The sequence below is a fragment of the Populus euphratica genome, unplaced genomic scaffold (genome assembly GCF_000495115.2).
Source record: "Populus euphratica unplaced genomic scaffold, PopEup_1.0 scaffold31.1, whole genome shotgun sequence".
NCBI lineage: Eukaryota > Viridiplantae > Streptophyta > Magnoliopsida > Malpighiales > Salicaceae > Populus > Populus euphratica.
The window spans coordinates 1,451,598-1,465,465 of record NW_011499850.1 but is presented as its reverse complement, the minus strand read 5'-3'; the positions used below and the strand labels follow the sequence as shown (position 1 = coordinate 1,465,465).

At 35.6% G+C, this 13,868-nt stretch overlaps 3 protein-coding genes across 5 annotated transcripts in view; all 3 read right to left on the bottom strand.

Moving 5' to 3' along the window:
• LOC105121000 (uncharacterized) lies at positions 1-1,053 on the bottom strand. Its single transcript, XM_011019463.1, has 2 exons — positions 698-1,053; positions 1-572 (listed from the first exon to the last, which is right to left on the bottom strand). The coding sequence occupies exons 1-2, from the start codon at positions 876-878 to the stop codon at positions 310-312; spliced, it is 444 nt and encodes a 147-aa protein (XP_011017765.1). The 5' UTR covers positions 879-1,053; the 3' UTR covers positions 1-309.
• Positions 1,054-4,744: 3,691 nt separating this feature from the next.
• LOC105120999 (phospholipase D alpha 1-like) lies at positions 4,745-9,103 on the bottom strand. Of its 2 annotated transcripts, XM_011019462.1 has the most exons (4): positions 8,877-9,103; positions 8,444-8,636; positions 5,539-7,438; positions 4,745-5,240 (listed from the first exon to the last, which is right to left on the bottom strand). In XM_011019462.1, the coding sequence occupies exons 2-4, from the start codon at positions 8,603-8,605 to the stop codon at positions 4,807-4,809; spliced, it is 2,496 nt and encodes an 831-aa protein (XP_011017764.1). In that variant the 5' UTR covers positions 8,606-8,636; positions 8,877-9,103; the 3' UTR covers positions 4,745-4,806. The 2 variants fall into 2 exon arrangements, with proteins under 2 accessions (XP_011017764.1, XP_011017763.1); XM_011019461.1 differs by lacking the exon at positions 8,877-9,103 and having other exon boundaries at positions 8,444-8,870.
• Positions 9,104-10,605: 1,502 nt separating this feature from the next.
• LOC105120998 (TBC1 domain family member 13-like) overlaps positions 10,606-13,868 on the bottom strand; it is a 4,732-nt gene continuing 1,469 nt past the window's right edge. The window contains exons 3-9 of one of the 2 annotated variants that reach the window (XM_011019458.1): positions 12,861-12,965; positions 12,561-12,713; positions 12,382-12,480; positions 11,984-12,112; positions 11,366-11,545; positions 11,018-11,134; positions 10,606-10,882 (exon numbers count right to left, since the gene is read on the bottom strand). In XM_011019458.1, coding sequence (XP_011017760.1) covers positions 10,703-10,882; positions 11,018-11,134; positions 11,366-11,545; positions 11,984-12,112; positions 12,382-12,480; positions 12,561-12,713; positions 12,861-12,965 — 963 coding nt within the window. In that variant the 3' untranslated portion in view covers positions 10,606-10,702. The remainder of the gene's footprint in view (positions 10,883-11,017; positions 11,135-11,365; positions 11,546-11,983; positions 12,113-12,381; positions 12,481-12,560; positions 12,714-12,860; positions 12,966-13,868) is intronic. The other variant, XM_011019459.1, reaches the window with a different exon arrangement.

Here is a 13,868-nt window from a genome sequence, read left to right as displayed (position 1 = left end):
TAAATAGAAGCAGAGGAAAAGCCAGAGAATATTTCTTTATTTTATTTTTTTATGAACAAAATCCAAGAACATCACTGACCCTCATCAAAATTACAAACAAGATGCTCTCCACCCCCCCCAAGAAGATCCACTCTATATCCAATTACGATGATCAGAAACAATAACAGGTTGTGGACCCCGCCCTCCCTTTTTTTTTTTGTTAAAATTGTATATACAAGGGGAAAAAAAAAACTGTGTACAGAGATGAAGAAAAAAAGGAAAGGAAAATTACACATGAAACCACAAAACTTTGTACACAAGAACAATCAATCAACAAGAGTAAGCTAATCTTTGGACCCCACGATCCCTAAGAATCCCATTGTAGAGAGCAGCTCTGTTTGCAGGCATTCTTCTTTGCTGACCATTTTTCTTGAATTCTGTTGATGTTGATGTTGATGAAGAAGAAGAAGAACAAGAATTTTGACCAAGAAAAACGGCTTCATGTTGCCTCCTAAACTCCTCCCCATCCCCTCTTGGATCCACCACATCCTCAGCAAAGTGCACCCTTTTCTTCTTCCCCTTCTTCCTCCCCTCTTCAAGAAACGGAAAAGAAAAGAGCCCCAGCAACCATAAGCCAAGAAAGTAAAAAAATGAACATTTATACACGCAAATTGTGTAAGTTCAATGCATTACAAGATTTTCTTGCTATATTCTTTACCTGATGAGATACAGGACCTTAGAGCTTGTTGTGAAGACTGGGGAATTTGGTGGTGATCACCAGGGAATTGACCAGAAGGAAGGAGTGATTTTTGGAGGCGAAAGGCAAGGACAATTACAGTGCCAGAAACAGCCATGGCTGTGGCAAGGACCACTCCCTGTGAGCAAAGTGAAGAAGACATGGTTGATGAATCAAGAAGGGAACTTGAATAAAGTATGTTATGTGACTTGCAGAATATGAGAGAATATGCTTTGGTAGGGAAGAGAGGAGGGAGGTGGTGTGTTTACTCTTTACATGGGGGGACATGTATAAATAAATATATGGCAGCATGAGGTGAGTGATTAAGGTGTGAATATAATAAATATTCTTTTCTGAGGGAGGTTGGGGGCTATTTATTTGTTTCAATATTAGTATGAAACAATTTCCTCACTTTTTAAAGGTATTTAGACTATTTTTTGGTATCAAAATTAGTTTTTATTTATTTATTTGATATTAACATTAGATTTTGTTTACCGGTTAAAAATGAGTCCTTAATTCATTTTATTTTATTTTTTACAACCTTGGATAGGTTTGTATATTTTCATTAAAAAAATAAGAAGTGTGAACTGAATAAATTATGTGGGTGGAGTCGTTTTCTCTAATAAATTATATTATATTTATAAAACTTGGTTTTCACTTAATATATCAATTCACAACTTAATTAATTATTGAATTTTACTAAAAAAATTCATTTTTTTACTAAAAAAATTCATTTTTTTTCAAATATAACTTGAATTAATATGTTAATCCACACATCAAATAACCAAACTGCTAAACCTTAAACCGGGCTGGCTCCGAATTGGATCTTGTGAGTATAGAATAGAGAGAGAGATTTTGGCTTTGACTTTTTGTCTTTTTAATTTCAATTATTTGCTTGTGTATCACACGGCAAGAAAAGTATATTTTTAGTTGATGTCAGTTTTTTGTTGAGTTGAGAGGACTGGGTGGGGAATATCTTATCGTATGGTCTCCATTCTAATGAGGAATGGGGGTGGCGCGTGGAGTCACATTCCAGTCACACCGGTGGTGGATGGTGAGTGGTGCAAATTTATTTTATTTTATATTTCGTACAAGGTAACTTGTGGTGCTTGATTATTGACGCCTTTGAAGTCGAGGGATTTGTTTAAAAATGGTGGGTTTGCTAAGACGATAATTAATGATGGTTAATGACACCTAGAGATAGCTTAATTAGCTTTTATCCCCTGAACTGAGCTTAATTAGTTCTGATGCTCCAATTGATTGTGAGATTCCATCAATAAATCCTTCACAAGATTTATTGTTCTTGGAGTTTTATGTTTCTCTTTGACTTTTAGCTCTAAAATAATCTATTTTTGGGGTTCAAAACAATGAAGCACTATAATCGTGTTTTATAATTTTTCGTTTTAATTAGTAGATAACTAGAGTTGTATTTGTCATATTCCCGACACCATTTTTGAATAAAGCCAAGAAAATGATATCCTAAAAAAATTATTATTAAACTACATTCCATCGAAAAGATGAATTTAAAATTAAATTAATTCAATATAAATAAAGTAAAATTTAACTAAGTCAAAATCAAATAACCTTGTCAAAACATAATTCAATTTTTTTAAAAACGTTATTGTTGTAACTAAAAAAAACTAGAAACAAAATAACATGAATTAAAATGTTTAATTTCAATTTACAAATCATGTTTAATAATCTTATTTATAAGTTGGGAATAAAAAAACTTTTTTTATCCCTAATTTTTGTAAATTTACAGACATAATAATTTCTTAGATACTACATATTATTCCAATTCTAATTAGAGGTTTTTTTTTTTTTCTTGAGGATTGAGTTACATTGGAGTCACATCTCTCTCTCCCTCTCCCTCTCTCTCTCTTTCAGAAACACAAACATCTTGTTATTTTTCTTTTAATGCCAGAGGATTTCAAAACAATTTACATTTTTGTTCAAGATGGCCCCTTTTAAATGCAAGGAATTTCTCTTTGGCTTCCCAATATCCAATTGTTTGCAAACACCATTTTGTTTCTGTCAAGGAGGAGGAGGAGCCAATCGAGCTTGATTTCCATTATGATGGAAGATCCATTAATATAACTATTATGGCAAAGACAGAAGGCTAATTTAAACACAACTAAAGCAAAGAGAGTGTTTTCACGCTTTAAAGGAAGCGATTGCTGGCGGTGCCTCCTGCAGTCATGATCAACTGGCTACAATGCTCTTCTGGTTAAATGCAAGGCAGCCTCTGTCATCCATGATGTATCAGAGCACCATCCCTTGCCAGAAGAGGGGGGCTACTCTCTCTTAGATGCCTAGCTCATCAGGTTGACAACGACTCTGGAGCAAATGGGATTAGAGTTTGCTTTTCACATTACAATAAACCAATGCGATTTATTAATTAATCGATCCTGACTCGTGCCATGGCTTCATATGAAGGTTAGTTATGGGCTGTCTTCTTTACCACATTATCAAGAAAAGAGGTTGGTTAAAACAATAAAATGAATTAATTTATTAAAAAAGCTCAGCCACACATTCGGATTCCAATAATATTTTACTCCTTTTATTTCTAGAGGGATCTCGAACTTTGAAATGTATTTATTAGATGACTTTACAACATTGAGATAAACAAGAACATGAATTATAATTTTACTATATTTATATCATATTTATCACTCATAGAATAAAAAAACTTTGATACTTAACTTTTATTAATCGGAGTTTAGATACTCGTTATATACATACAAAGAAATTCGATTAGGTTTGATTCGAATTCAAATCAAATATATATATAAAATAATTATTAAAAAACTAGAAATTCATATTGGTTTGAGTCGATGGTTCCGACCTCGGTAAATCGGATGGTTCCGAACTCGATAAACCGGAACTCGTAATCCATGGAAAGAGGAGAGAATCCAATGGAAAAGCACGTGATTAGGAACTCGGCCGTAATGCTAACAATGTTATAAAAACAAGACCCCATGATAGAAAATCTTACCAAGAAAAGCAAATACTCGTATTGGAAAGTGGATCTACAGTGCTTCAACAGCACTCTGATTGATTCCTTTCTTCTCCTTGAAAGAACAATCATGATAAGGGCACAAGTATAACGAAAATTTATCAAATGAAGATAGATTGTGATCTTTCATCAACTCAAAGCCACATATTCCATGAATATGAATGAAGGTGATCATGTTTAAGGTTGATATTATGATGTATGTTATTTTATAATAATGATTTTTATTTAAAAATATATTAAAATATTTGTTTTTATTTTTATATCAAGACGTTAAAATCGTTATAAAATACAATAAAATATAATTTAATATCTTTTTAAATTACATATACCTTTCAAAATACACCCGCATACAATTTTAAATACAAAGACAAGGGTAGGGAAGAGCACATAATTCCTGTGGCATCATTATTGAGAGGATTAGACCTCTGAGATTGATAGAGAGATCCACTAGGAAAACAGGATCGAATGACAAATTTGCCGACAGTTTTCCACACGATTTTTTGCCTTCCCACCTCATATGTTGCCCGGAAAATCTTGCTGATGATGAAAATTTCCAAGCCTAGAGCAGTAGTTCTCATCAAGTGTGCTGAGAAAGACTTCTTATCCACCAATTTGGTTCTGTCTATATATGTATCTAACTGGACACACGGCCGACATCTCAAACTAGGATTTCTTGATTGATTTCTCCTTATTTTCTATTAATATACACTACAAGACAAAACGTCTCAGACGACATTTTGGTTCCATAACTTATCAGGAATACTGTTTTATATCTAGCGGCCTGTGTGCTTAGATATTGCAATGGAAAGCGTTTCCGAATTTAAGTTGGATTAAAATAATATTTTTATTATTATTATTTTTTATATTAATATATCAAAACCATATAAAAATATCTATAAAAACAAATTTATGCTTTTTTGAAACGTAAAATAATTTGAAAATAACGCAGAAACAAACAATTCATGTTACTCTCTTGGAAGAACAAATGGAAAAGATATCTGATTACTGATTTTCAATTTTAAATATGTACAGGAAACTGTTGACTAGATACAAGGTCATGAATTAGAGAGAATATCTAAGTTGTGAGGATTGAAGGGAGCAGCTCAGATTTTGACCCGAAAACACGAGCCTTGGTGCCAGGGAAAAATTCTGTCCCTTGAAGCTCTGTGAGCTCTCCATTACTGGTAACTCCAATGGGATAAGCAAGCAAATGGCCTGGTAAATCGTCGTCCAATACCTCGGATGAATAGAGGTGCCAATTCTTTTCAGCCATGTGATTCACCTTTCGGACACATTCCAGGCTCTCAGGATGGCAAAAGGTGTCATCAAGCTGGCCTAGGTGTTCATGCCATAATGACATCCTGAAGCCATGAATCTGGCCCCTGGCAGGCTGGTTGGTGGCTAAGTGATATGGTTGGTAGGCTCCCGTTGCTATCTCTGTATCTCTCCCTCCATCCATTGATCGTTGGTTAATGTTGGCAGATCCAGTGATTATGTATTCATCATCAACTGCAAAATGTAAGAATATTCGACTTTGGCATGTTGTTATGACATAAAAGTAAACTATTCCTGGAATTCAAAGGACCTGTATGGGTTCAGTTCGGGAAAACACGAGAATGTTCTTAGTTTTCTTTTTACCCAGAAAGGGTCCCATGTTTATCACCCTGGGCAAGTAATATTCCTCAGAACTTCAATCAATTGTCCAAAAACAATTGGGTAGGTAGAATGTACGATATCGAAAGGGTGGGAAAAAAAGAGGAAGTAGAAGTTTACAAGAAAAGGAGAATTCAGATATTGAAAAGCTCACCGATCATCATCTTGGCATGAACATAGATCATGAACCGCCTAGCTTTCTGAGCTCTGCTGTAATCTGAATTGTGTTCAGGTCTCTCTGAAGGAACATATTCTCCGGGCATCTCTCTCTCGTGTTTGCCTAGGCAAAAGAATGTTAAGTAGTCCTTTGGATTTGCCTCAAGCCCCTTGTCCTGGAGAGCTTCAGCTATATCGCTATACATCATCTCCATCGTCGTCTTTTGCCAGTTCAATATTGCTTGAACGGAACCACTTTCTGGAATGCCCTCTGGCCACATTGGAATGACAACGTAGACAGAAAATCTCTCTCCAGCTTTAATTTTGCTAACAATCTTTAATGAAAGTTCTTTCGGGATAAGATGCAAAGCACCAACCTCCTCAACCTTTACGTCATTTGATTTCCAGGAAAATGAGCTTCCAAGGAAGTACTGGTTTTCAATGTAAATGAAATTTTTTGCCCGCCGAATGGCATTGATATAAGCATCCTGAATGCTTCTATCAATGACATTATCCTTCCCACAGACGAGTCCGACTCTGGCTGCATCTTCAGGAGCTTCAGAGAAGCCAAAAGCAGCTCCACCATCGATCGACCGAAACAGTTGAACATTCCATGTTTCATGGTCTTCGGGGAGCATAACAGGAGATGGAGGTGTAAGAATGCAGTCAAGTTCTCTTGGTTGAAGAAGCAAGTCCTTCTTACCTTGCTTTCTCCATCTCTGTTCAAAATTGACCAAGACATCCCAAGCAATGGATCCTTCTAACCGACAATGAACGTCATGCCAAGGCTCCCTTGGCCCTCCTTTATGAATTGAGGCACCTGCGAAATTAGGCTGACGAAAATCGTTGTGGTGTACTGTATCCAAAGTCCTGAAAATCGGATGAGATGGAGTGTCATATCTCCCGTCACAAAGGTCAATACCACCAATGAAACTCACGATCCTCCTCTTTGGTAGTTCTCCACCAGGCAATTCACTATCCACCACCAGAGTCTTCTGGTGATGAGTGAACATTGTAGAAATCTCTATGCCTTGTACAATGCTCTGTCCATCATCAGGGCTACGAGGGCACAATACACAATGGACTTTTGTGTTATGGAAATAACTCCCTGTATCCTCATCATGTGTAGCCATCAATCCATCCCTCTTAAGCAACTTCACTGAAGTTCTGTCATCCCAAACGAGCATCAAAACCCTAACACCTTCGTTGGCCTTTTTCTTCAGTAGCTCACCTAGGATCATGTCTCCTCCTGGTTTTTGCCTCGTTGGGTCCCTTACCAAAGTAATTTTAGTAAATACAGACCACCCTGTGATGTAAATAAGATGCTTTGCATTGAAAATGGCATCGAAGATATCTTCCCAGCAACGGTGTTGTTCATGAAGCTTGCCCCCAGCCAAAGGGATTTTCGGAACAAATTTATCAGGAACATGAGCATCTTGGTAAAGAGTGACTCTGCAACCACTTCTTTGACTAAAGAATGTGTATGGGACACCTGGAAATTTAGGACTTCCAATCCCTTTAGACCAATAATGCCGTTTAGTGGCATCAAAGAACTGCACTTTTACATGAATCTTTGAACCTTTATGCGGAGGTCTATGGTTTTTATGCAGAATGTCAAGCCATTTATCTACTTCTTTTCCATCTAGGAGTTCAGCGACAGGCAAATAAGCTTTCCCTATCACAACTGCCTCAATAGGATTATCTTCTTTGACGGAGAATATAACATTAGATGCTATATGAGCACAGTAAATGTGGAAAGACTCAAACCATTGCGGATCGGAGTGAGGATGTTCTAACAATCTAGTTCTGCCAACTCTAGCTTCTTCTAAATAAATTCCAGCATATAGTTTACAGAAGCCCTTTCCAAATCCAACATTCTTATCAATGTTCTCCAATATCTGCAGGAAACATTATTTACATTTTATGAACTCTGGTTTCGAATTAAATCGGTAGAAAAAAGAATCATATGTTGAGACGAGAACAGAAAAAATTTATGATCAGGAATTATTAGAGAAATAAAGTAATACTCCTATTTTTTTGGAAAACTAGAGCCAGGGAAAGCTGAAACTTCCTGTTCAAATATAATATTTCTTGATCCAAAAAATTGAAAAACTAGTTTTTCAGTTTTTCAAATTTATACAAAACATATTTTAGAAGTTTTCCAAAGTCTTTCTTTACAATTTTTTCCACTATTTTTTAAATGAAAAAAAATAAACAATCCAATATTTTCATATTTAGTTACTATCATGGATTTAATTTTTATTATAATTATAATATAAAGATTTTTTTGAATTAACAATATAACTTTTTCATGATAATTTTTAATTTGAATGGAATAATATTTTGTATTTTATAATTAGATTATTACAAATACAAAATATTAAGATGACTAGTACAAATTATGATTTTGATTTTCTTGTAAAAATAATTTTTATCTTGATATATTTCCTCGTTTTTTTGGAACAATTCATCTTCGTTTTCATCAAAGGAACAAGCTTCCCGATTTTCAATTGAAAAAAAAAACTAGAAAAGAAAAGGAAAATAGTTTTCTATTACAGAACACACCAGGTAATTCACAAAATATTGGAAAAATTCCCTTTCCAACATATTAAAAATCATCATGGAAATAGACTCTAGAAAATCATACACCTAAACATAAAAAGAAGATGCTTAATTTGTCACCTTAAAATAAGTTCAGAATCTGTGTTCCTAAGGCATTAAATCAGCAAGAAGTTCATATGTTAAAACAGGAAGAAGATATATATAAGGTTGTTTAGCATGGTTAATTTAAGATATAAAACAGTAAAATATCATTTCACAAGATGGAGAACACACCTTTCATCAAGACTTGCTACAACCTAACGAAAAATATCATTACAAATCTCAGAAGATTAGGAACTTACCTTGCAACAAAACTTGCTGCACCCTGAACCAAAAACCCTACAAGCCTCGTAGATAGTCACGTGAAGGGTTCCATGTATCAGAACAGGCTCCATTGTTCTGGTAACGTAAGTGGAAGATCTTGAACGAGTATGAATGATGCCTGACAAGGCACTAATACTCATAGATAACGCCGAAGACCAGGATCAAGAGAAGCTAAATTATGAGAAGAACAATGAATTGTTTACTGCTGTTGTTCTTAACGTGAAGATAAGCAGTGCAAATTCTTTAAACCAAAGTTGAAGCAATAAAAAATAGTGGCAACAATGCTTCAGCAGGTAGCAGGTAGCAGGAAGGACATTGGCAAACTCATGCAGAAAGTTGATCTTAATTTAATTTTGCTGATGTTGGCACCAGCTAAACAAGTTGATTAGGCATGAAATATTACAAAGAAACCTTACCTAAACCACAAGTAATTGACTAGTTGTTGATGCATGAAAAAATCTAGTTTAATTATATAGGCTGATCATGCTAAGATTAGGACTCAGAAAGGGAAATTGAACTCCAAAAAGAAGATACATTACATTTGTTATTGCTTTGTGAGTTCTCATTGTTATATAATCTGTTAGGCGCAAGGGAATCCCCTATCCATTTTTGCTTTCTGCAAATCTCTTCACCATAACAGGGTTGCTTTTTCTCTGTGTGATATGTTTTCTGCGATCCCTAATTTTGCCTCATTTACTTCGTCAATTAAATGCTATTGACAAAAGTCAATTCCCAAAGTAGAAGCTAACAACGACGTTTCTCAAACCAGCTGGCTTCCTCTAGACTGAACTACTTTAAATAGACACCTTGCACTTCTTTTAAGCTTCTATAGCTATTGTCTTTTCTTCTAAAATACCCAACAGATGGGATTACTGAACACATGCTCATTCTTAAGCCGTCATTAAACCCAGTCTATCTCGTAGATTGATTTAAGAAATTCATGACTCGAAACCTGATCCACGCTAGTTTCAAATTGAACCTAAGAAGAAAATTAACCCTGTAAAATCTAGTCGACCTAGCAAATTTTTAATAACTTAGTTGACTTAGCTAAACTCGGACCAAACCTAACTATATCAACTCCAAAAGATTTATATAAAAAATTAACTAGAAATTCCACTTTAATAAAAATGACTGGTCCGAATTGACTTGGAGATTCATGAGTTAATCTAATGACTTGCCAGTTGCCCACCCAGTTCTTTTCTACATCAATCTCTGACGCCGATCTAACAACTATGTTCATAGATATGATAGGGACGGGGCTGTGTAGACTTGTAAAATATGAAAAGGCATGTTCAAAGGTTTTATTATATATGGACCAACCAAAAAGTCAGACTGCTTAAAGACTAGTCTTCATTCTGAATCCTGATAAGAAAATAAAAATTACCACCACATGAAATGCATTGTGTTTAGCTAGGCCTGGGCAGTAAGTTGCTATGAACGAATTAAGACAAGAAACTGATCCTACCCAATACCTATTACAGGTAGTTCCAATTAAATATGGGACAGGGACACAACTGGCATGGCAAGTCATGGTCTAACAATCTCCTGCTTATAGTAAAGCACTGAGTGTTCCTGTTGCAGGTGATCCTCAGTAATGGGATGTGCGTGCAAGTGGACTGGCTAGTCATGATCTAAAGTAGAGGTCCCCAAGCTTGTCCATTAGGACACGTTCAGCACCAATCGCTTCCTATTGAGAGCTTGTACCATGAATAGCATCCAAAATTAGATTTGATGTTCGTTGTTTGTACTTTATATCATTAACTGCAATAGAGAAGGAATTGGGAAAAAACACTTCGCGAGCCTCCAAGTTCCTATAATCTGTGTCTAGTTTTGTGGTCTTTATTTAAGATCTTAATCCATCTATGATCAAAGTGGCCAGTTATAGTAATTAATCTGAGCCTTTTGATTTTGTTGTGTGACAGCTTAAAAATAGATAAGCATCAAATATCTAATTTTCTAGTCTTTAAAGTTGAGCTGTCGCACAAAATAAATAGTCATATCTTGATTTCTGTTGTTTTTTTTTTTTTTTTTTGAAATCAAGATATGACTATTTATTTTGTGCGACAGCACAACTTTAAAGGCTAGAAAATTAGATAGTTGATACTTATTTCAGCTGAAAAGGATGGAAGGGAAAAACTTCAAAAGAAACTCACAGCAATACCTCAATATCTTGTTTGGTCAAATACAGCACTTGTTATGCAAAACTGTTGTATACAAAGAACCATAACAAGTTCTATTTACAAAGATAAACTGTAGGATGAAGTATTTGCACTTAGATCCTGAGCTACACGGAGAAGGTGTTCAATGTTGATGTCAGGATAGTGCTGTAAAAGCCTCAAGTTAGCTGCAAAATCACCACTCAATAGCCTGCTTTTCGTGCATAATAGCATTGCACAACAGATCCGCAATAGCATATCCTGCACAGATTTGATTTTGCATCCCGGCATCCCGTGAGGAACATTCGTTCAAGTCACCACAAGATATTGGGAAGGAGAGAAAGTGCTAAGTTATGGTTAGCTAGTCTGAAGAGAGATTGAGAGGGATTGAGGTACCTGAATCCCGAAAGGATTACTCAAAAGAGAATCCCAGATTCTTAAAATGGATTGGAAGTTGAATTCTTGAGTGAGTAGCAAAGTGATCCACCTGAATGCATAAAATTGTGGCTTAACCTGCTCATTTGAACAGATGGCGTAAGCTTCCAAGATTCACGTCACTTGATCCAAATATGATGAACAGAATCTCAAAGGGCCTTTTAGCATAGTTCCCAGCTAAACAGAAGAAAAGGTACTCACATGGTCGGCCCAAGGCACTCAGAACCATGGAAAGTTTATTTAATTTAACCAACAATTAAGAATTAAATGTGCATCTATCACAATCACATGTAGTAAGAAAATATTTACCTTGGTTGTGAATTCAAGATGCCTCCACAATTCCTCATCATTTTCTTTCAATAATTCTGCCAAGCGGGAAAGAGCGGAGAGGATGCCAACTGGACTATTATCCAACTGTTGGCAGAAGTGATCCACTGAGTCGCTCAGCAATCGAACAAAACAAGAAAAACTATCTGCTTCTGCATTTACCTGCATAATAGACTAGGGTTGTGAAAAGAATTGCCTTCTGTTTAGGACTTTCTGGTTTTCACCTTTACAGGAATCTTTCAATTCACATTTATTATCCAACTGGCTGGCAAATATGGAAGTATGAGCTGATGAGTGTTATGAAGCTTGTGTCCCATGTTCTATGAATGAATTGTTGTACCTAATAGTATAAATTTCAACCATCCGTACTATCCATTAAAAATCATATGAATTTCTTATGAGACGACAACATCTCTAGAAGTTTTATTAATGTGCCAAAATTACATAAATAAATAAGATGAAAAACTAAATGGTAGAAAGGATTCTAGTGAGGAAAAGATTCAGTTGAATGACATTGTCTTCATGATTTCAGGATCATGTTATCAACAAGAAATACAAAGATCTAAAGCATAAGAACCAAAAGCAGACTTTATTTCTTACAGCATTCTGTTCATCAGTGTCAGTGCTAAATACATAGAATATTGGCGCCAAGACCTCATTCATGCCTTGAACATAACGAATGGCAGGATTTAGTTTTGCAAATAGAAGAAGAATGTTCCTCATTGCTTCCTGCAGACAGAAAATATATCATAGGATTCTGTCAAGAGAGAATCCATTCTCGTTTACTATTAAACTACAACTGCTACGGCTGCAATGAATACAACTTGTTGTTTTATGCAACTTGTCAAAAGATTAATTTCATCAAGTGGCTGAGGATTTGAGTGAAAAGAGGTTTTCATCAAGGAGAACAAGGACTATGGACTATAGCATCAACAAAGACTCAACCAAAAGGAATAGAAATGAAAGAGCAGAAGAGTGGATTAGGGGGCAAGAAATACCCTATTTTTCTTACTGAATGAGGACTCCCCTGAGAAGAATTTCATATCTGGATGTGTGCGCAGCAAATCACGATCAATCTGTTCTGCAATCTCTGTATGCTATATCAATGCAGTGTTGCTCATCAGCTATAACTCAGCACAAGGATTTCCAGGCACCTAAGGATGGTGGAGAATTTTACCTTGAAGTAGTGATGCCAAGCACTAGCCTTAACAATACTCAGGGGGTGATCTCCATGAGAAATTCCTTGTCGCTTAAGTGGTCCGGCATCATCATGTTCACCACTCAGCTCAGCAGAAATCATTGCATCTTCTTTTACTCTGGTGTACTCTGACTGTCTAGATTCAATGATTCAATATTTGATTAGAACATTGAAACCATTAATAAAAATAACTCCTGATTACAAGTGAGTGAGAAACTCACCTGTAACTAAATTAAGAAACCAAGTTAAGATGTGAAGGTAGAGCAGTCAGAAACTTACAGGACTCAGTAGAAGCTCCTCTTTTAGCATAGCATATTTTTGTCTATTCTCGGTTAACTCCTTTTCCCACAAATCATGAGAAGGAGATAAATAACCCAAGAGTAGCTGCCAGAAATTAAGAATTAAGGATGTTCAAGAGTCATATTCAAATAAAAAGAAATATTAAATGATTGAAGCTGTCATTTTTATATGCACACGATTCAATTTGACTATGATTTGTAGACTATAGATAATTCAATTAACTTTAACATGTAGTCCTATTATTTCATAACAACCCAGTAACTTTATTCTTCTAATTTTAGTTGTTAGAATAACATATTCTCATCCAGACAGCATTAGCAGTATACATAACTGTTGAGGCAAGGTGATAACACTCTGATCTCCAGCATTCCGAATCATGAATGTGACATATATTGTCAGGAATACCAAATTTGACATTACTCCTGATAGAAGTGGACCACCAAAATGAACTTGCTTGAGGAGAAGATTTGGAAGGAATCATATCATTTCACTGTTTTTGCTATTCATCAGGACCTTTTAAGCCCTGAAACTCCTATTAGGTTAGTGCTTCTTTCTGTGAGTTTATTGATTTATGAACAGTGCTTAACTTTTGTCGCTGAGATTTCAGGAACAAAGTGTGAGTGATGCATTAACTGTTCTTACTTTGTGCATTTGAACTTTAGTGTGTTCTATAACCAGTTCGATCATTCTTAAGCTGGAAGGAAATGGCTGGATATATTAGAGATTTGAAAGCCTCATTGTTATTGCCCTTATTTCATCCTCAACCCCTTCCTTACTTTCTTGAAAAATCTTCAATCCCTTGCTCTCAGGTAGAGTGTTTTTTAGGTTAACAACCAAAGAGAAATTCTATTGTTTCTTGATAATAAGAAACTGTTGAAGCCAACGCTCAGTATTCTACGGTTCACTAGCACACAGGTGAGAAGATTAATGGGATAAATTTAGTTTCTACAAGGAAAATGGAGCTGCAAACAAGACAAGCTTTCCCTA